The sequence below is a fragment of the Daphnia pulex genome, chromosome 12 (assembly GCF_021134715.1).
Source record: "Daphnia pulex isolate KAP4 chromosome 12, ASM2113471v1".
Taxonomy (NCBI): Eukaryota; Metazoa; Arthropoda; class Branchiopoda; order Diplostraca; family Daphniidae; genus Daphnia; species Daphnia pulex.
Window position 1 is genome coordinate 7,289,186 of NC_060028.1, and position 20,865 is coordinate 7,310,050.

Genomic DNA, 20,865 nt, shown 5'->3' on the forward strand with positions numbered 1-20,865 from the left:
TAGATAAAAATTTGTGTGTATAAAGTGCTGAAGATGGGTTGGATATGGGGACAGAATCGGCTACAGCCAAACTATTAGGTGATCCACTGTTGTTCGTTGGCGAACTGGAAGAAATCTCCGGTTGTGCTGGCCACCACAGCCGGAACGAGACTGTGATGATGGGCGACGGCTTCTTCCACCGGCATTTCACCGGGATCGCCTTCGGCTTGACCGCCTCTTTCCTCCTCTTCTTCCTCTTCGTCTTCCGGTTCCTCCGCCGGATTCTCACCCGCCGTCTCTGCCTGAGCGTCTGGCTGATTAGAGTTGTTGGCTCGCAAGTGGATCTTCCTGTGTTTAAAGTAATTGGCTCGCACCCGGAAGGCCTTGCCGCAAATCGGGCAAATGTTGGGCTTCTCGCCCGTGTGCAATGTTGAATGAACCTGATTGAGGAATAAAAACAATTTAATATACAGAAACATGAAGACGATGGGGATAAATTTTAAAGTGCAATTCACCTTAAGATCCCTGGGCGTCTTGAAAGCTTTCTGGCAGATTTCGCAGGCAAACTTGCGCTCGCTGTGGACATACTGCCGGTGACTGTTCATGCTGCTCGTGCTGCGGAATCCCTTGCCACAATCCACGCAGGTGTGAGGGAACTCGCCCGTGTGCTTTCGCATGTGAATCTCCAGTCGATTCTTGTGGATGAACCTGGAAACGAGAAAATGAAGAACCCCACTGATTTGTGAAACTTTTCCGGATAAATTTGTAATTCATTTACGAGGCGCTGCAGTGCTGACACTGGTGCGGTTTCGTGCTCTGGTGGGTCTTCAAATGCTGGTTGAGTGAGCTTTTATTGCTCATGGGCTTCTGGCAAACGTGGCAAACGTACTGCAAACTGTTGTCCGGCCCTCTCTCGTGTATCTTCTTGTGACACTTGAGACTGTGGTTGGTGGCAAAGGCGGAGCCACAGGCTTCACACTTGAATTCCTTGAGTCCGCTGTGGAGTTTGACGTGGTTCTCCAACGACAGGATCGTCTTCATCTTCTTCCCGCAAAGATGGCAGACAAAATCACCTTCGCCGGCGTGAACCGTGTTACTATGCGCCAGCTGCTCGGCCCGTGTCATAAAATGTTCTTCGCAATACTTGCAACTGTAAGGCAACCTGCAAAAACCAGTGAATAAGACAAGATAAGGTTATGGCGAATAAAAAGGTATTGGCTATCCTTACGGATTCTCGTCCGTGGGGTGTCTCTTCTGGTGGTACTGCAGATGATTCTTATACTTAAAACGCATACCACATAACTCGCAGGTGTACTTTAGGAGCTAAAAAAGAAGGGGATTTCTTTAGATTTTGCAAACTAGTTATGATTTTGTGTGGGCGAAATACCTTCTCCTGGTCTCCGTGGACTTTACGTTTATGGGTGTTTACGTACTGGGCAGTGTTAAACTTTTTCTGGCAAATGTCGCACTCAAATTCGCGCTCGTTCGTGTGCGAATTCATGTGGTAGACAAGTCGTGAATGCTGACTGAAAACCTTTCCGCAGTGCTCACACGGATACTCGACGAGGTGACTCATGCGGTGAGCCTGATACATCTTCTCCGTTCTGCTGGTGTAATCACAAGCGTGACAAGGGAAGATAGGTTGCACTTGATGCATTTTAAGGTAATGTTTGGTCACCTCGCAAGCTCGGCCCTTGATGGCTTTTTGGCAAACTTGGCATTCCCATAACTGGCCGGGCCCACCACCAATCAGCATTTCATCTATAAAAAAAAGATAGAATTTTAGATTTAAAAATGATAATAACATATTTTCAGTTTGAAGATTTGTCACATACATATCAGGGTGTTTTGTCTTTTACTGATGTGCTTTTGAAGTTTAACTTTCTCTGCAGGGGTAAATTGTCTTCCAACTTTGGTCTCCAGGAAAGGGATGTTAAACATGAACTTTTTGTGCCTTGGTGTTTGTTTCTTTTTTTCTTCATTCGAGTCATCTGAGTGCTCATCACTTTCCGAGTTCAACTCTTCTTCAAATTCATCTTCAGTTACAGACAATTGATCATCTTCTCCTTCAACAGAGTCTGCATCATCTTGATTGGTCTCTGCGCTGTCTTCAGGCTTGATTCCTGTTGCATCCATGGCCTCCTCAAGGACTGCTGCAGGTGGAATTTTTTCTGTAACAATTGAATCATCTTGTACATATTCTTCCACCAACTTGGTGAGATGGTTCGAAATAGTTTCATTCTGCAAAACAATTGGTTCTTCTACTGGAACAGTCCTGGATTCCTCCAGTATTAGAGGTGGGTCTTTAAACAGGGACTGAACCTCGTGGCACTTATGGTAAAACACGCTCCACTCCTCAACCCTCCCACTACAATTATGACAAACATTTTTTGAATATGTTTCTTTGTCAGAAACTTCAATTTCAAGATATTTTTGAATGGCGAAAGCCAAATATCGCTCAGCATCTCCAAATATGTCAAGGTAAGATATATCCAGACATTGTACACCGCACAGTCGACAAATGGGAATCGAGTTCGCCGTTTGATCATGTAACATTATATACATTTTACCAATATGTCAGTTCGCAGAAAATAATACTAAAACAAATTAAGCTCAAATAATGTAACGATTGCTTTTTCGAAGGCTGCTGTTATTGTCATTTGACAGACGGTTACAAAAAACAATAATACTGCATTTCCCAATTGCGCGGTTGCCAAACTGCCCAATCCAATTCCTAACGGTCTTTCAACGTGAAAATCGCGTGAAGCACTGAAGCATAGACAAAGACCACTGGTTGATGCTGTCCATAAGAAAATTAACATGGCCAACTGTCGCCAGTATTCTTGCTACCCTTCCTCCGATTTTCCCGATTCTGTTTTGCTTGTCCTGCCCTCTAGTGTACGTTTTGTTCTCTACACTCTGCTTACATCTATTCCATTGCAATCATTCAATTGATTTCTCTGCTTTTGCAATTGGCAAACGTCAAAATTTAATACAAAATGACTTTTAAGTAAAAATTTGTATGAAAAAATTACCTAGAACTTATAAACGCCAGCAAAGAATTTTACCAAGACAGAAGGAAAACAACTTTCGTCTGCAACACCCTTGGTAGCCACGGTGCAGTACAGCAGTTTATCCGCTAGGGGCAGGACAAGCAAAACAGAAACTCGGGGTCAGTAGGGATAGGGCTAAAAGGATAGGACATGCGAAACCAGTCTTCTTTATCTATGACTGAAGCGTGATTGCTACTTGCTGGTAACATCTATGCGTCATACGAACAACAATTAAAGCACATATGTGGTTTATAAGTTTAATGCTTTCAACCCAATTTTTTATGAAAATGCATTGTAAGAGATTAATAAGAGCAGAAAAGAACTGAAACAAAACTGTAAAAAGAAACAAATAAAAACAAAACTAATGTTGGTGATTAGTTGTTTAAATCCTTATGTCGTATTGTTTGGAAGTGGATGATCATTTTAACGCGTGCAGCATTGGCCGTTGCGACAAGTTCTGAAGAAAATGTAAATGGAACATGTTGTACTGCTCGTGCAAGAGGCTACATAAAACGAATAAAAATACTTGCATTAGTCGTTTTACCTTGCCGATTTATACAAATAACATGTTTAAATTAAACTTGACATGAAATTATATCCATGATCACAAGACTTACAGCCTCCTCTACAGATAAAGAACTGATCCTGTCGCACTAAGTTTTCCGTTTCATCAGCTGGCGAAGATTGAGCGGTGATGATCATCATCGCAAAGATGGAGGCAAATAGCTGATTACAATAAATCCGAATTAAAATGAAATAATCAAGAGGCTCTAGTATAATTTTTATGCTGTAAACAATGATGAACTAACTAGAAATTTCTGGAACATTTTCTTTTGCTGCTTTACTGATGCTCGTTGAACGGCGATTAATTCTCTCGACAATCTGATTTGCTCCTGGCTGACGAATGGGTTCGCGTTTATTTCGTTAGCTCATGACTAGCCCACTATTAGCTCTGACGGGTAGTTGTTATTCAATCCCACAATGAGACATCTGTTCCAAAAAGGATGTTTTACTGCATAGCCTATTCAAGTTCCAGATTTGAACCAGACGTTGGCCGCGTTGGACCTTGTGTGCACTTGTATGCATAGCGGAGTGTGTCCAATCTGTCACAAAGTCTCAAGGTTTGGGAATGATGCATATTGACTATAGTCAATATACTGTAGGACGTGTAGGTTATGATTATGCAACAAAAATTTCTAATTGCCGTCTGAGATATATGAATCTCTTACAAGATGCGAATTCAAAATAGAAAAAAAGAAGGAAGAAAAAGTCATTGCAGACATATTATTCGGAGATTGAGACTTCAACAAAAGTAAATTATCCGTAACCGTAAAAGGAGACGAGAAAGCAGCGGGATTTTGCAAGAATTTTTTTAAAAGGAAAGATATGGAAATGGAAAAAAACCAACATATATTTTATTCAACAATTACCCAATTCCCACGAAAATAAATCGCGTGTTTTCCGTAGATGTGAGCAATCATATCTGATTAGGAATTGCAGTCCGTCGACAACGTTTCGCTTTCAATTTCTCAGCCTGGTGGGATACATAGGCTAATTAGGCAAGAGCGCTTCACAACATTCTGGCCATAAATTATTTCAGATATATACGTACTTTACCGGCATGTTTCTGGTAAGATTGCAATGGCAACAACCATTTCAACTAACCCATAGAATAAAACTTTCTTATACCGGTAACAGGTACTACCTAGACCGCAGAATTTCTTATTCAGCAAGCTTGTCACCACAATGAAAGGGGGGGGGGGAGAATTAAACTATAGACATAGTACTACATCGTGAGTCGTTCCATTTGATATTTAACGCGCGTGACAAGTTGTGACACGACTTTTTCGCCACGCCATTAAAGTTATAATTAGGTTGAAATATTTATGGGCATTTAAATGTATAAGGTCAGTTCAATTTGGATAAAGGAATCGTGTACAACCACCACGTCCTTAATTTATCATCAGAACGAAAACCGAACGGAATTAGAAGACAACAACAACAATAAAGAAAATGGTTTTTTTTCCCGACACGTTTGGATTTCAGCCAGCTTCACCCTACCAGCAGGGAGCGGAAGCCCTACAGAAACAAAAAATAAATCTGGAAACCTCTGCTTATTATCTGCCAGTCAGTCTTCTTACCACGATCATGCATTACTGTTGTTCCCAATATTAACCGGGAGTTATTGATTGATGATGGAGCAAAAAAGAAATTAGCGCTAACTTTTTTGACGCATCCGAGGGGTCCATAACATGTCTTGATAATGAATAACCTTATAAGCGTACATTAACTAGACCAGTTCTCTCTACTTCTGCTTAATTGTGTATGACTTATTGACCAGCTGGGCAGGGGTGGTCCATTCATCAACGTCACGACAATGTACGTACAAATCGAGCTTGAAAATAATTCTGGCACAGTTAGAGCCTGCAAAGTAGACTAGACTCCGACTAGACTCATCATCTCTGTCGTGACAAATGAATGTCGTGTCATCGACACTGCAACTTTTACTCCGACTCTGTCGTCTCCGTCGTCGTCAGTAGAAAAACACGATAGGTCACACCCCGCAAGTCCTTGAGAATATAGAAAAAGAGGACGACGTTACGAAATAATTAGGTTTTCTACGTTTGTCAAGTAATCGCAAGCAGCATTTCGCAACTTTGATAATCAGTGGACCTTGACGATCTAAAAAATTCAAACCTTCTCACAGCTCACGAATTGCGGTTCCTGGTGGCGTGAATGTCAGGCGAATGCGAACAAAAATCTCTTTCATATGATTCCTTTAAAATTTTTCAAGATAATCTTTTGAGATTGCGATACCAACACAATAAAAGAGAAAACTTGAAGTGAAAAAAAAAAGAAATACAAAAAAACAAACAGATGTTATCGTGTCTGTTCAGGTTCTTGGAAATACATTTTTTTCCATTTAGCAAGCAGCATAATGTTCCACGAACCGTAGGTTCACGTTCAAGTGGCCTACTTTGAAACCGGTTTGGTCCGTCCAAAATTCATGAGCTTCCTGTGTTTTTTCCTCTCTGTTTTCTTACGCCTCGGCAAATCCAGTCAGTTTGCAAACAACATAACCACAACTGAAAACAAAATTGGCGACGGTAAAAAAAAAAATAATAAAAGTAAGAGGTTAGAGAGATTGATGGGGAACTCAGAAATTTTCTAATTTGAAAGCACTCCCGGTGTGGATGATGTAAAAAAGATGAGACCATCCTTCGCCATCGGAGCGTGACTAAGTGCTGAGCCTTCGTGAGTTAAACGTGACTGCGATGCGCAGAGGCAGCGCTCATCCATCCTTAATGGCTGCGCATAAAGCAATAAGAAATACCTTTCTAATAATTGATCACTTTCCGACGGCCCGCGAAGTAAAAGTAAAAATGAAAACGAAAGTAGTCACATACCGGACTAAATTTTATCCACTGTGAATTCATTGAGTGTATATACGTACGGCTGCTGATATAAAAACAAGTCTTACGCCAGACGAAAGCAGCAAGAGGAGGAGTCTAGCGTCATCCACGTTGGTATAAATTCAATTTACTGTCCGCTTTTGCAAAACAGTTTGTGAAAAACAAGAACCCCTACAAGGCTGAATTGTTATACTTGTGTGCTGTAAGGATTTCAGTTGAGTTTTACTGCCGTGGCAGTTGCAGCTCCTCATCAAACATGAAAGTATGATTTTGTTCCAAATTAAGCCAAACGTTGTTAGGCATATCCAGTCCAAACTAAAAAGTTATGTGTTCTATAGGTCTCCATCGTCGTCGCTCTATTGGTGATTGCAGTTTCCAGCCAATCGCTGTACAAGAAAGAGTACGCTCCCAAGCAACAGGAATTTCGCGGCTATAATCCGGCATCCATTTCCAAACCGTATAATACCTATCCTCAACATGACTATAGGTACAATTATGTCTACCCTATCGAAGAAAACGAGCCAGTCTGGGAACCGAAAACTTGGCCAAAAATCATGATATTCTTGGTCCGATTGAGAAAAATGATTCATTTTTGATAAATAAGGACTATCAGTTATTATCAGTATAGAGCCAAAAGCCAAAGACTGATTTATTGCTTCGCGTTAAACCTTTATGTTTCATCGTTACCTGATTTTTGAACATTTATGAGTACTTAAAATGGCAGTTAATTTTTAAAGTTAACTTCCTTGTTCCTCCGTACGTTGATCTTGAAAGAGAGTATTGAAAATATAATCTGGTTGGAGCATTTTTAAGAGACAAAACTTCCGGCAAAAAGAAATTGTTGGAATTAGGATGAGGATACAGACTGAAGAACTCTCACGAATCTCTTGATATTGTAACCAAAAAGAAATTGTTGGAATTAGGATGAGGATACAGACTGAAGAACTCTCACGAATCTCTTGATATTGTAACCCAAATAAAACATTTAGAAAGTCAAACAAATTCTGTATAGCTTATACTCTTGCCATTTTGGTTGTAGGCTATCATTCATCACTCATTAAAACACAGTCGCTTTGATGTTGGTAGACCGTACAAATAGTCTATATAATTAACATCTGGATTCATGTAACTGCGTGTAGCTCAGTATAGAAGAGCTGTCGTCCTTGAAGATATCAACATCTTTAATAGAAATGTAGGAATAAAACTTCTAATTAATACTCAGAAGAGAAATATCGCGACAGGTACTTTCAATTTTAAGGAATACTTAACAATTAAATACTCGATAAAATATTTTGATCATTACGGTATCGTGTTAATTGGCGATTAAAAACTTAAAATTTTCAAAAGTTCCTGGATCAAAAAACTAAATGGGGATATAATTTTACTCGACGTAGGCTACAGCATTTTCTGATGAATGCAATTAACAATATGACCAGACCCTAGCGTAAATAAGAAATCCGAAAAACTTTAGCAGATAAATGCGGATAACCTTGGTTTATAAGAAAAGTGATAAAATCCGATAAAATCGCAATACAAAGAACATTTATTGAAACGAAAAGTTAAATTCATCACAGACAAATTTACGGTGAATTAAGTGTAGGCAAATCTTTCGTTTTAGTATTTGACAGGATAATTTGGGGCGTAGGAAGGATACTGTGGTGGAGACGAGTAAGTCGGTTTGTATTCCGGATACGCAGGCCTGTATGCAGGTTTGTATTAGGCTGGGGCCGGGTGGGCGTACGTTGGCTCATGGTAAGCCGGTTTGTGCTCGGTATAAACTGGCTTATACTCTGGGTAAGTGGGCTTGTAAGCTGGTTCGGCGTAGTACGGCTTTTGAGTTGGATATTCCGGCTTGTACTCCGGCTTGTATTCGGGCTTGTACTCCGGCTTATACTCTGGCTTGTACTCCGGCTTGTATTCGGAGTAGTAGCTAGGCTGCTGATAATAGGGTGCTTGATCAGCAACAATGGCTGCAATTAAAACGGCGATGATTAAAAAGACCTGCAATGAAATATGGAATTGTCCTATTAATATCTTTTCAATTTAAATTTGAAAAATGTCAAACCTTCATATTGTGTTAGATTATGTTCTTGTACAAAGGATGAATGAATAACTGATGCTTTTCCGCTGATGTCTGGTATATTTTATACGTATTGGAGCGACACACCTTCTTCGGCGATGGTTTGCTGATACAATTCTGCAAATCGAAAATAAGAACAGGAGGAAAAATTTGCGGTTTCATTTCAATTTCATCGAATATTTTCACTCTTAATTTTTGCGGAAATTTCTCCTTGAGGTATGCCAAAGCCAAAAAGGAAATCTATATCGGAAACCACCAATGATGGTCAATCCCGCATTAGCCTATCTTAGAGAAAATAGGGCGACGTCTTAATGATCAGTCTCGTGTGTCTTTCTCGCTCCAACGCTCCATAATCCATCATCGTATCCCTTTTTATTTGTGTTTCACTTCTTGCTTGAAAATTAATTATCTTTCTCTATTTTACAGTAGCCTACCTACCGAAAGTCTTTGGAAGCCCGAGAGGACCTTATGCAAAAACGCTGTTTTTGCAGTCCTCTAAGTACTACAGTTTTTAACCAAATTCTTTCAAATTTGGTATGTACATAGGTAAAGGTAGTGAAAACACCTCTGATTTTTTCCGATTTTTGTTTTCATTTTCCGAAGTACTTTTAGCCGGTTCTAAAAGTCTTTAGAATGCCGAGAGGACCTTATGCAAATTAGGCCACTTTGGCCATTTTTTGCAGTTGAACGGCTAGGGCTAGGGAAACGCGACTTTTTTTTTTAATCGGCCTGCGTTAGCTTTATATAAGGTCTGATTTTCAATTTTTTTCATTTATATTATCTAATGTGAATTTGAAGTTGAAAAACGAAAAAGTAGAATTCCCCTTTTTTCCGCACCCACCCCTTTGTTTTTTCGTTGGCGCGAGAGATAGTTAGTAGTTGCCGGTTTTTCCAAATACCGAAATTTTAAATGTTAGGGGCAGGGGGAGAAAAAAGACATGCCATCTCTAGGACCTTTTTTTTAGACTTGGTATTTGGAAAAACCGGCAACTACGGGATCCCTGTGATCCCCCCGATCACAGGGAAAATAACTGAGAAATGAAAACTTTTCATTTTCACATCGAAATTAAAGTGATTTCTCAAATGGCATGGGGGCCAACATTTCAGATGAGGTTATAGAGCTAACGATGCTCTTTTTTTTAAGCCCTAAAGAACTCTCCTAGCCCTATTTTCCGTCCAGTACAAGAGAGCCAAATTAGTACGATTTACTACTGGCCCTCTCGACTGTGCGGAAACTTTTTCCTCCAATTTAAAAGGGACGTTCCCGTGAACGAAAAAATACCCAAAAAATATATGCTATAAACCTTAAGTCTAAGAACCCCCTGTCCAAAAATCGTTTTCGTCCGACGAAAACTTGACTTTTGGCGAATTTTCAAAAAACCCGTTTTCCCATAAGCTTCTCTCAGCTGTGCGGAAACTTTATGTAGCTACTGTATATTCAGTACATTCGGCTTTTTTAAATATCAGTACATTTGCCACAGGTGTCCACATTTAAATTAACGAACACCAAAGTGCCAAAGAGACCCTTAAAAAAAAAGCCGATTTGAATATCTATGAATTTCTCCTCCTCTTCCGTTCTTGTTCAGATTCCTGAGTGATCCTACACATCGAAGATAGCAAGAAAACAAAAGGTAAAACGGTAAAATCGTCAATCGCACCAAGAATAATATTGTTAAAATTGAACTTGAATTTCATGACTCATACGTCACTGATTCGAATGAGAGGTTCAACTAGTATGAAAATGAACATCCATTCAAAAAAATGGTAATTATTCTTCAGAGACAAACAATTTATTCAGACCGATAAAACATCAAGTGAAATTCATCTCAGACAAATTTAAATGATGAGCTATATGGAAGACGCAATTGTTTTAATATTTGACTGGATATGTTGGGGTGTAGGAAGGATGATACTGTGGTGGAGATGAGTAAGTCGGTTTGTATTCCGGATACGCAGGTTTGTATGCGGGTTTGTAGGCTGGGGCCGGATGGACATACGTTGGTTCATGGTAAGCCGGTTTTTTTTCGGTATAAGCTGGCTTATACTCTGGGTAAGTGGGCTTGTAAGCTGGTTCTGCGTAGTAAGGCTTTTGAGTTGGATATTCCGGCTTGTATTCGGGCTTGTATTCGGGCTTGTATTGTGGCTTGTACTCTGGCTTATACTCTGGCTTATACTCCGGCTTGTATTCGGGCTTGTATTCTGGCTTGTACTCCGGCTTGTACTCCGGCTTGTATTCCGGCTTGTATTCCGGCTTGTATTCCGGGTAGGAGGAGTAGTTTGGCTGATGATGATATGCTTCATCAGCAGCAACGGCAACAATTAAAGCGGTGATTATTAAGACCTAATAAAATATTAAATTGTTTTATAACAAACACTAATTCATGCCTTTTTTAACAAAGAGTGGGCAGCATACCTTCATGTTGTTTTATATGATGTAACTGTACGAAGACCGAATGGACAACTGATGCTTTTCCGATGGCTACTGGATGTTTTTATACTGGATTATCACATTTCTTCTCTTCCTGCTTTCGCCTCAATGTTGATAGGCTATATTGACGGTGTGGTTTTTACTTCAATTCGTCAAGAAAGTGTTCACAATATGTTGATAGGCTATATATTGGTGGTGTGGTTTTACTTGAATTCGTCAAGAAAGTGTTCACAATATTTTTACTGTATGGCTAATAAGCAATAGCTTTCACATTGGTACGGTTTGGTGTGGGTAACACGGAACTTTCATTAAATTATTTTCCAGTATCATAAGTATATTTGGCCGCATACAGAAGAAAATGAAAAAGAATTCTTCTGTCACAATTCTTCCATCTGATATTGATAGTGAACAATATGACCAAGATGCTTCCTTAGTGGGAGTATTCGATATTTGATAGAAAACCGCAAAATTCTCTTTTTAGATTTTTGGCATTTTTCCTTTGCAGAATATCTGCCGGAACGAATAGCAAAAGTAGAGGAAGAAAATTTAACCCAGTATAAAAACACGGATGGAACGTGAAGAAGGCATCAGTTACATTCAGCTGCTGTAAAAAATAACATCACTACGCCACAATCATGAAGGTATAATCATTCAAATTTTCTGAAAAAAAAAACTCAATAAAATGCAAGCAGTTATAGCGATACAAAAATGACAAACAATTTTTCCAGGTCTTAATCGTCGCAGCTTTAATTGTTGCTGTTGTTGCTGACCAAGCACCTTATTATCAGCCGAGTTATTCTCCCTATCCGGAATACAAACCCGAGTACAAGCCGGAATACAAGCCAGAGTATAAGCCGGAATACAAGCCCGAATACAAGCCGGAATATCCGAATCAAAAGCCGTACTACGCCGAACCTTCTTACAAGCCAACTTACCCAGAGTATAAGCCAGCTTATACCGAGCACAAACCGGCTTACCATGAACCAACGTATGCCCACCCAGCCCCAGCCTACAAACCCGCATACAAGCCTTCGTATCCGGAATACAAACCGACTTACTCGTCTCCACCACAGTATCCTTCCTACGCCCCAACATATCCAGTCAAATATTAACAATAAAGCCTAAGTTACATAGTTGATCTTGTAAAAATACTGGCGAATCAAATCTATATTTTGTGTTTTAGTCAATGTTAAAATGTTGATAAACCAATTCGCATTACTGACAATAAACTGAAGGTATGATAAATATGAAATTTCCCATTAATTGACATTTCAAATATAATTTCCCGATCGTTGCTTATGCAGTCAGCGCGTGGAAACGTTGCCGTCACTATTAATGTCGTATATCTCTTCAAAGACGTCTTAATAAGTGGTTTTGGTATAGGGGAGACTGGAGTAAAATGGGACAGTTTTTGTTTTCCCCCTATATCTCCCAAACTAATTATTTAATTTCTTTAAAATTTTGTTTTTATGTATTCCATGTTATAATGAACCCCCCATTTTTTTTATATAATTTAATCATGAACCATTTCCCCATAAAATACCTTTAAAGTTGCCTCAGATTTGTGGGAGGGGCCTATTTTGGGGGGTAATTGAGGACACTGGGGTGGGTGGTAAGGGACGTCCTCCGTTTTCGCCTTAAAATTCATTAATAAAATTGAAAAAAATTGAAAAAGTGTTTCACTGCATAGACTCTTCGAGTTTATAAATGTTTCAATTAAATTATTGTGTTAATGAACCTTTTTTCTTATATATACAAATTCCCTTATGGAGCTGTAGGACATCCTGCGTTGCTAGGTCAGGAAATCGAGCCTCTTAAAAATGCTGTACGCTGACTGGTCCGTAACTGTCCCATTTTAGGCAAAAACGGCTGTCCCAAACAACCCGATTATGACTCTTTTTTTAAAAAGTTCATACCGTCTAAACAAATTGGTCTAAAATTCTAATTTTTGTTTTAAACGATCAAGAAATGAATCAGCTTCATTTCAATATTAAATTTACATGCCATTACCGTTTATTTGTTTCTATAAACATAAAATGGCGGAGACAAAAATTTATAAATAAAAACCGTTTTTTTAGTTTTGTCAATAACTCATGCAGTTATTGACAAAAATCAACAAAATTTCATGCCGAAGTACATTATACAGATTTACATAACATACTAAAAAATTTTAAAGTTTTATTAACATCTACTATTTTTCCCCCCACTGTCCCTTTTGACCCGGTGTCCCATTTTACTCCAGTCTCCCCTACACCTTGCCGTTTGTGCTACAAATCAAAATTTAATAACAATCATACATACTGCTGGGGACACCCAGTCAAATAAAAAAACAGGCAAATGTGGAGATCATTTACCAGTTAGGTGTTATCATGCTTACATTGTAGTTATACATCGAGTTTGGATGATGCACAATTAAGTATATGGAGACCTCAGTGGTCTGGAATCTATCATACATCAATCATACACAGACTTTGATAGGGTAATAAAGATTAAAAAAAAGCAAATACGCACGAAAATTTCAGGAAAATTTTTTTTAGTCTCAGTCTATTGCAGATTATAAACTTAATCAAATAGAGAAAGGCAATTCATTTTCTAAATCAAGGGTGTGAAGGAACAAAGCAACAAATAAGGAATTGATGATGGATTGGAGCGTCGGAGAAGGAAAACCACATGAGACTGATAGTGATAATCAAGACGTCAACTTATATTTCCTTAAGACAAGGCTGGCATGTCTATGTCTGGTGGTTTTTATTTATTTAATTTTGTTTTTGCTTTTGCAATAACTCGTGGAGAAATTTTCGCTAAAATAAATAGTGAATCGATAAAATTGTAAACGAAAATCCGCAATAATTTTCCCTGTTACTCCTTGCAATTGATAGAATATTATCAGGAGACCATCCCCAAGGGAGGTGTCTCACTCCAAAACATATAAAAGCAATCAGTCCATAGAACAAAAGTATCAGTTATCAATTCATCCTTCGTCTTAGCTTGTTAATATCATCTAAACAGCATGAAGGTTTGTTAATTCTATATTAAATAAGGACATTCAGCAGTGTCTACCAAAATGACAAATTATTTATTAGGTCTTAATCATCACCACTCTAATTGTTGCCGTTGTTGCTGACCGAGCTCCCTATTATCAGTCGAGCTACTCTCCCTATCCAGAATACAAGCCGGAGTACAAGCCGGAGTACAAGCCGGAGTACAAGCCAGAGTACAAGCCGGAATACAAGCCAGAGTACAAGCCGGAATATCCAACTCAAAGGCCGTACTACGCAGAACCAGCTTACAAACACACTTACCCAGAATACAAGCCAGCTTATACCGAGCACAAACCGGCTTACCACGAACCGACGTATGCCCACTCGGCCCCAGCCTACAAACCCGCATACAAGCCTGCGTATCCGGAATACAAACCGACTTACTCGTCTCCACCACAGTATCCTTCCTACGCCCCCACATATCCAGTCAAATATTAAAAAAACAGCAACGTCACTCACATTGCTCATCATGTAAATTTATCTGTGATGAATTTCATCTTGCGTTTCAATAAATGTTTCGTCTATATCAAGGTTTCGTATCATTTATTACAATTTTATAACTTTCGGCGAATGTTTTTTTTTCAGACTTGAACTTCTTTTCTTTTTGAAACCATCGGCTTTGAATGTCAAATGCTTTTTCAGGAATATTAATCTAAGCGATTTATGGTTTTACCGAATGTTTTTCCTGTTTTCTTCAATGCGCAAGACATAATCGTTATAAAGCGACACTGCATTGACTTATTCCGATTTCAGCATATTTTGGGCGTTGGCCTCTGTAGCCCTTTTTGGGAGATTAAAATCCCAATTTAAAAAATTGCACATCTGTGAAAGTGTGATACAAATACTCCATTAGAAAAGGAAGTAAAATACCCAGATCATTCTACCGCAGTTTGTCGCTGAAGTTTTATTTTCAATTTTCAAGTAAAATAAGATACATATATTTTCATAAGAAGTTGTAATCACCAGCTCTTGAGCAATTTAGATTCGATGGTTTGTATTTTGAATACAAGAAATTATGCCCTTTTTTCTTGCCTTGTAAGTTCATCACCATCTGGGATATAATGCATGCATATGTTTTGAGGCCATGGGTTCGTTTTATTATTTCGTGGGATCTCCCTATAGATAACAATAACGAACTTTGGTAATAATACGCCAACTGATAATAAAAAAGACAATTACCGGAAAAAAGTCAACAGCAGTCAAGTCTGTGGCAGATTGGAAGAGCAAGATAATTTATTTTCTAAAGCAAGGAGTATGAAGGAACAATGCAACAAATAGAGAATCGATCGGAATCTATGGCGATTCAAACCATGATGGCCAGAAAGCCACATGAGATTCGGTAATTAAGATGTCGCTCTATTTCCTGCAAGATAAGAGAAGAATGCCATCAGCAGTGGTGGTTTCCGATAGATTTCCTATTTGGCTTCGGCACACCTCAAGGAGAAATTTTCCGCAAAAATAAAAAGTGAAAATGTATCGGCAATTACTTGATTCGATGAATTGAAATGAAAAACAGCCAAATTGTCCCCGTTCTTATTTTCTATTTGTCGAATTGTATCAGGAAACCATCGCCAAAGGAGGTGTGTCAATCTAGCTAGTATATGTATATAAACAACCAGACGTCAGCGGAAAGGCAATCAGTTATCCATTCAGCTTGTATTCAGTAATATCAACTAAAACAACATGAAGGTTTGTTAATTCTTTTTTAATGAGATGTTCAGACGATGTGTCCATTAATAGGGCAATTTAATGTTTCATTAGGTCTTAATCATCGCCATTTTAATTGCTGCTGTTGTTGCTGACCAAGCACCCTATTATCAGCCTAGCTACTACCCCGAATACAAGCCGGAGTACAAGCCAGAGTATAAGCCGGAATACAAGCCCGAATACAAGCCGGAGTACAAGCCGGAGTATAAGCCGGAATACAAGCCCGAATACAAGCCGGAGTACAAGCCGGAATACCCCACTCAAAAGCCGTACTACGCAGAACCATCTTACAAACCCACTTACCCAGAGTATAAGCCAGCTTATACCGAGCATAAACCGGCTTACCATGAACCAACGTATGCCCACCCGGCCCCAGCCTACAAACCCGCATACAAACCTGCGTATCCGGAATACAAACCAACTTACTCATCTCCACCACAGTATCCTTCCTACGCCCCAACATATCCAGTCAAATATTAAAACAATTGCGTCTATCTTGTAGCCCATCATATAAATTTGTCTGCGATGAATTTCACTTTGCGTTTTAATAAATTTTTGTCGCTCAAGATTCATTGTCATTTTTTAAAATTTGATTATTATTTATTGGTACCTGAACTTCTCCTCGTTCAAATCAGTCACTCATGAATGTCAAGTGCACTTTCAAGAATATAATTCTTGGTGCGAATTACGGATTTACTGATTGTTTTCGTTTTCTTCGATGTAGACCACTCACTATCACTCTGGAACTCGAAAAGATTGGAAGAAAGGAAGAAATTTAGGTCAGTATATTTTGAAAGGGTTCTCTAATGCTACAGTCTAGTATTGTCTAATCATAGTAATCAAAATCTAATAAATGCACACCTGTGACACATATACTGAAATAATTTTAAAAATCGTAACATCTAGATATCATTTACCAAAGTAAGTAGCCTATACTTTATTGCCAATATTTCTCACTCAAATTAGATCCATAATTTAATGACTAATCAACTTCAGAAATTTGAATCAAGATTTTGTGTTAATAAATGACGCAAATGACGACGTGAATTCACCTTGCCTTGCAAGTATTACCGTATTGTACATTGTCGTTTGGGTGGCGCAAGTGTTTTGAGGCGAATGGTTCACTAAATGATTTTATGGGGTATATCGTAACATCACGACGGTCTGCAGTAATAAAACCAAGCAGAAAATATGCGCAGACATTTTTAGAAAAATTCCTGGTAGTCTACAATTGCAGAAAAGAAGATATAAAACAGAGAAAGATAATTAATTTTTTAGCAATAAATGGGAAGAAACACAAATAAAAATGGATACGATGATATGGAATGAGGATCGTTGGAGCGAGAAAGACACACGAGACTGATCATTAAGACGTCGCCCTATTTTTTCTAAGATAGGCTAATGCGGGATTGACCATATCATTGGTGTTTTCCGATAGATTTCTATTTTTGGCATACCTCAGCAAGGAGAAATTCCCGCAAGAATTAAGAGTGAAAATATATTGCCAAAACTTGGATTAATGAAACTGATTTGAACAACCGCAAAAGTTTTACTTGTTATTATTTTCTATTAGTCAAATTCTGTCAGTAAACCATCGTAAAAAGAATGTGTATCACTCCAGTAAATATAAAACCTACCAGACATCAGTGGAAAAGTATCAGTCATCAACTCATCCTTTGTTCAAGAACATAATCTTAAACAATATGAAGGTTTCAATTTTTTTTACCATTTTTATTGAAAGAAATTCGACTAATAGGGAAATAATATAATGTTTCATAATAGGTCTTATTAATCATCGCCGCTTTAATTGCAGCTGTTGTTGCTGATAAAACACCCTATTATCAGCAGCCAAGCTACTATCAAGAATACAAACCGGAGTACAAGCCAGAATACAAGCCGGAGTACAAGCCGGAGTATAAGCCCGAATACAAGCCGGAGTACAAACCAGACTACAAGCCGGAATATCCAACTCAAAAACCGTACTACGCCGAACCTTCTTACAAGCCCACTTACCCAGAATATAAACCAGCTTATACCGAGCACAAACCGGCTTACCATGGACCAACGTATGCCCACCCAGCCCCAGCCTACAAACCCGCATACAAGCCTGCGTATCCGGAATACAAACCGACTTACTCGTCTCCACCACAGTATCCTTCCTACGCCCCAACATATCCAGTAAAATATTAACAAAGTCTAAGTTAATAGTTGATCTTGTAAAAATACCGGCAAAACAAATCCATATTTTGTGTTTTAGTATATGTTAAAATGTTGATAAACGAATTCGTATAACTGACAATAAACTGTTTGTAAAATAAATATGATTTTGTTCATTATTGATACTTGAAATATTATTTCTCGATCGTTGCAGTTAGTGCGTGATAACGTTACCGTTACTATTAATGTATGTCTCTTCAAAGACGTCATTAGTGGTTTTATATGCCTTACCGTTTATTTCTACGGTAAAAAATTCAAATTTAAGAACAATTAACTGCACACTGGTGACACACAGATTCAAATCAGGCAAATGTCGGGATTATTTACAAATTTGTAGTTAACACGCTTAAATTGTAGTTACCTGGAATTTGGATGGTGCGCAATAAGGTGTGTGGAGACCTCAGGTTCCCTTTATTATTTTATGGGCTAGCTTCTATCATAGGTGAGAGTGGGTTATAAAGTCCGTTGTACTATGTGAAACAGCAAGTTAAAAATATTTAATTTAGTTAGAAAATTCTAAAATTAATACATGACGTTGTTCATAGGTATCTACTTTATTCCATAAAAAATCATTACTTTTGTACTTTAAGTTTTTAAGTTTTTTAATAAATAAAAAAAGAACTCTAAAATTCTTAAAAAACACCGGATTTTTTGGAATTTACTCAAAATTTCAAAATTTTATAAAAAAAGAGAGATACCAAAAGTATAGATATACCTTTTATCTTTAATAAAAAAAAAATAATTTTTTACTTTAAAAATGTGTTTTGTAATTCAAGTTTTCCCAAAAGCATGCCAAAAAACCAAAATGTGGGGTAAATTGGGACCAAAAGGGAGTCTGTAATGGGCGGAGCTTAGCTCAGTGGCAATGATGAGAAAATAATAATTTTGAAACAATTAATTTTCTTAATTTAGCAATAAACTAAAATCTTAGCGAAAAACAAATACTAGGTGGCAAATATAATAGCATTATATTTTTAAATTAATTTATAACAATATTTTAGTGCTAAATTTAGAGTTATCGCCCTGTCTCATATAAACCCCGAATTTTTCCACGCCCACTTTTTTTCTGCAACTTTCAAAATCGATAGCGGGTAAACTAATGACTCATAAAATAAAATAAAAAATACTAGAAATAGAAAAAAGTGAGAAAAATACAATAAAACAACTATTATTTAAATCGGATGATTGGGAAAGACCCAACACGAGAAAAACCAATTAATGTTCTAAATCAAGGAGAAGTTAAGTTAGGAGAAGTGTAAGGAGGAAAAAACCACTATGACGTCTTTGAAGAAACATACTTTAATAGTGACGGTAACGTTATCACGCACTAACTGCAACGATCGAGAAATAATATTTCAAGTATCAATTTGAACAAAATCATATTTATTTTACATGCAGTGTATTGTCAGTTATACGAATTCGTTTATCAACATTTTAACATATACTAAAACACAAAATATGGATTTGGTTTGCCGGTATTTTTTACAAGATCAACTATTAACTTAGCCTTTGTTAATATTTTACTGGATATGTTGGGGCGTAGGAAGGATACTGTGGTGGAGACGAGTAAGTCGGTTTGTATTCCGGATACGCAGGCTTGTATGCGGGTTTGTAGGCTGGGGCTGGGTGGGCATACGTTGGTCCATGGTAAGCCGGTTTGTGCTCGGTATAAGCTGGTTTATATTCTGGGTAAGTGGGCTTGTAAGAAGGTTCGGCGTAGTACGGTTTTTGAGTTGGATATTCCGGCTTGTAGTCTGGTTTGTACTCCGGCTTGTATTCGGGCTTATACTCCGGCTTGTACTCCGGCTTGTATTCTGGCTTGTACTCCGGTTTGTATTCTTTATAGTAGCTTGGCTGCTGATAATAGGGTGTTTTATCAGCAACAACAGCTGCAATTAAAGCGGCGATGATTAATATAAGACCTATTATGAAACATTGTATTATTTCCCTATTAGTCGAATTTCTTTCAATAAAAATGGTAAAAAAATTTGAAACCTTCATATTGTTTAAGATTATGTTCTTGAACAAAGGATGAATCGATGACTGATACTTTTCCACTGATGTCTGGTAGGTTTTATATTCACTGGAGTGATACACATTCTTTTTACGATGGTTTACTGACAGAATTTGACTAATAGAAAATAATAACAAGTAAAACTTTTGCGGTTGTTCAAATCAGTTTCATTTATCCAAGTTTTGGCAATATATTTTCACTCTTAATTCTTGCGGGAATTTCTCCTTGCTGAGGTATGCCAAAAATAGAAATCTATCGGAAAACACCAATGATATGGTCAATCCCGCATTAGCCTATCTTAGAAAAAATAGGGCGACGTCTTAATGATCAGTCTCGTGTGTTTTTCTCGCTCCAACGATCCTCATTCCATCATCGTATCCATTTTTATTTGTGTTTCTTCCCATTTATTGCTAAAAAATTAATTATCTTTCTCTGTTTTATATCTTCTTTTCTGCAATTGTAGACTACCAGGAATTTTTCTAAAAATGTCTGCGCATATTTTCTGCTTGGTTTTATTACTGCAGACCGTCGTGATGTTACGATATACCCCATAAAATCATTTAGTGAACCATTCGCCTCAAAACACTTGCGCCACCCAAACGACAATGTACAATACGGTAATACTTGCAAGGCAAGGTGAATTCACGTCGTCATTTGCGTCATTTATTAACACAAAATCTTGATTCAAATTTCTGAAGTTGATTAGTCATTAAATTATGGATCTAATTTGAGTGAGAAATATTGGCAATAAAGTATAGGCTACTTACTTTGGTAAATGATATCTAGATGTTACGATTTTTAAAATTATTTCAGTATATGTGTCACAGGTGTGCATTTATTAGATTTTGATTACTATGATTAGACAACACTAGACTGTAGCATTAGAGAACCCTTTCAAAATATACTGACCTAAATTTCTTCCTGTCTTCCAAT

At 37.9% G+C, this 20,865-nt stretch overlaps 7 protein-coding genes and 2 long non-coding RNA genes across 10 annotated transcripts; 5 read left to right on the plus strand and 4 right to left on the minus strand.

The window, feature by feature from the left end:
• Positions 1–2,701, minus strand: LOC124209948 (zinc finger protein 37-like). Its single transcript, XM_046608200.1, has 6 exons — positions 1,815–2,701; positions 1,367–1,740; positions 1,208–1,302; positions 758–1,141; positions 495–687; positions 1–419 (listed from the first exon to the last, which is right to left on the minus strand). Exons 1-6 carry the CDS (start codon positions 2,542–2,544, stop codon positions 75–77), a joined length of 2,121 nt encoding a protein of 706 aa, XP_046464156.1. The 5' UTR covers positions 2,545–2,701; the 3' UTR covers positions 1–74.
• A 574-nt stretch (positions 2,702–3,275) lies between these two features.
• LOC124209949 lies at positions 3,276–4,067 on the minus strand. Its single transcript, XR_006881111.1, has 3 exons — positions 3,842–4,067; positions 3,650–3,758; positions 3,276–3,535 (listed from the first exon to the last, which is right to left on the minus strand). It is a non-coding gene; the product is annotated as an uncharacterized LOC124209949 (long non-coding RNA).
• Positions 4,068–6,524: 2,457 nt separating this feature from the next.
• LOC124208755 lies at positions 6,525–7,677 on the plus strand. Its single transcript, XR_006880575.1, has 2 exons — positions 6,525–6,707; positions 6,784–7,677. It is a non-coding gene; the product is annotated as an uncharacterized LOC124208755 (long non-coding RNA).
• Positions 7,678–7,970: 293 nt separating this feature from the next.
• Positions 7,971–20,033, minus strand: LOC124208754 (adhesive plaque matrix protein-like). 2 transcript variants are annotated; one of them, XM_046606631.1, is made up of 2 exons: positions 19,914–20,033; positions 7,971–8,446 (listed from the first exon to the last, which is right to left on the minus strand). In XM_046606631.1, the coding sequence occupies exons 1-2, from the start codon at positions 19,917–19,919 to the stop codon at positions 8,162–8,164; spliced, it is 291 nt and encodes a 96-aa protein (XP_046462587.1). In that variant the 5' UTR covers positions 19,920–20,033; the 3' UTR covers positions 7,971–8,161. The 2 variants fall into 2 exon arrangements, with proteins under 2 accessions (XP_046462587.1, XP_046462586.1); XM_046606630.1 differs by lacking the exon at positions 19,914–20,033 and adding an exon at positions 8,511–8,593.
• On the minus strand, positions 10,294–11,024 carry LOC124208748 (adhesive plaque matrix protein-like). Its single transcript, XM_046606625.1, has 2 exons — positions 10,939–11,024; positions 10,294–10,866 (listed from the first exon to the last, which is right to left on the minus strand). The coding sequence occupies exons 1-2, from the start codon at positions 10,942–10,944 to the stop codon at positions 10,396–10,398; spliced, it is 477 nt and encodes a 158-aa protein (XP_046462581.1). The 5' UTR covers positions 10,945–11,024; the 3' UTR covers positions 10,294–10,395.
• On the plus strand, positions 11,498–12,198 carry LOC124208753 (early nodulin-75-like). Its single transcript, XM_046606629.1, has 2 exons — positions 11,498–11,594; positions 11,682–12,198. The coding sequence occupies exons 1-2, from the start codon at positions 11,589–11,591 to the stop codon at positions 12,063–12,065; spliced, it is 390 nt and encodes a 129-aa protein (XP_046462585.1). The 5' UTR covers positions 11,498–11,588; the 3' UTR covers positions 12,066–12,198.
• LOC124208751 (adhesive plaque matrix protein-like) lies at positions 13,913–14,524 on the plus strand. The gene is made up of 2 exons (XM_046606628.1): positions 13,913–13,969; positions 14,037–14,524. Exons 1-2 carry the CDS (start codon positions 13,964–13,966, stop codon positions 14,430–14,432), a joined length of 402 nt encoding a protein of 133 aa, XP_046462584.1. The 5' UTR covers positions 13,913–13,963; the 3' UTR covers positions 14,433–14,524.
• Positions 15,618–16,269, plus strand: LOC124208749 (adhesive plaque matrix protein-like). Its single transcript, XM_046606626.1, has 2 exons — positions 15,618–15,683; positions 15,756–16,269. The coding sequence occupies exons 1-2, from the start codon at positions 15,678–15,680 to the stop codon at positions 16,179–16,181; spliced, it is 432 nt and encodes a 143-aa protein (XP_046462582.1). The 5' UTR covers positions 15,618–15,677; the 3' UTR covers positions 16,182–16,269.
• Positions 17,257–18,020, plus strand: LOC124208750 (adhesive plaque matrix protein-like). Its single transcript, XM_046606627.1, has 2 exons — positions 17,257–17,410; positions 17,484–18,020. The coding sequence occupies exons 1-2, from the start codon at positions 17,405–17,407 to the stop codon at positions 17,889–17,891; spliced, it is 414 nt and encodes a 137-aa protein (XP_046462583.1). The 5' UTR covers positions 17,257–17,404; the 3' UTR covers positions 17,892–18,020.
• Positions 20,034–20,865: the final 832 nt, after the last annotated feature.

What these genes read in the sequence shown, in the direction of transcription:
- LOC124209948 (XM_046608200.1), bottom strand. Translation starts at nt 2,544, where the DNA reads ATGTATATAATGTTACATGATCAAACGGCGAACTCGATTCCCATTTGT. An exon ending in CACCCCACGGACGAGAATCC is followed by an intron (nt 1,142 to 1,207) that starts GTAAGGATAGCC and finishes TGGTTTTTGCAG; the next exon opens with GTTGCCTTACAGTTGCAAGT. An exon ending in AGACGCCCAGGGATCTTAAG is followed by an intron (nt 420 to 494) that starts GTGAATTGCACT and finishes TTCCTCAATCAG; the next exon opens with GTTCATTCAACATTGCACAC.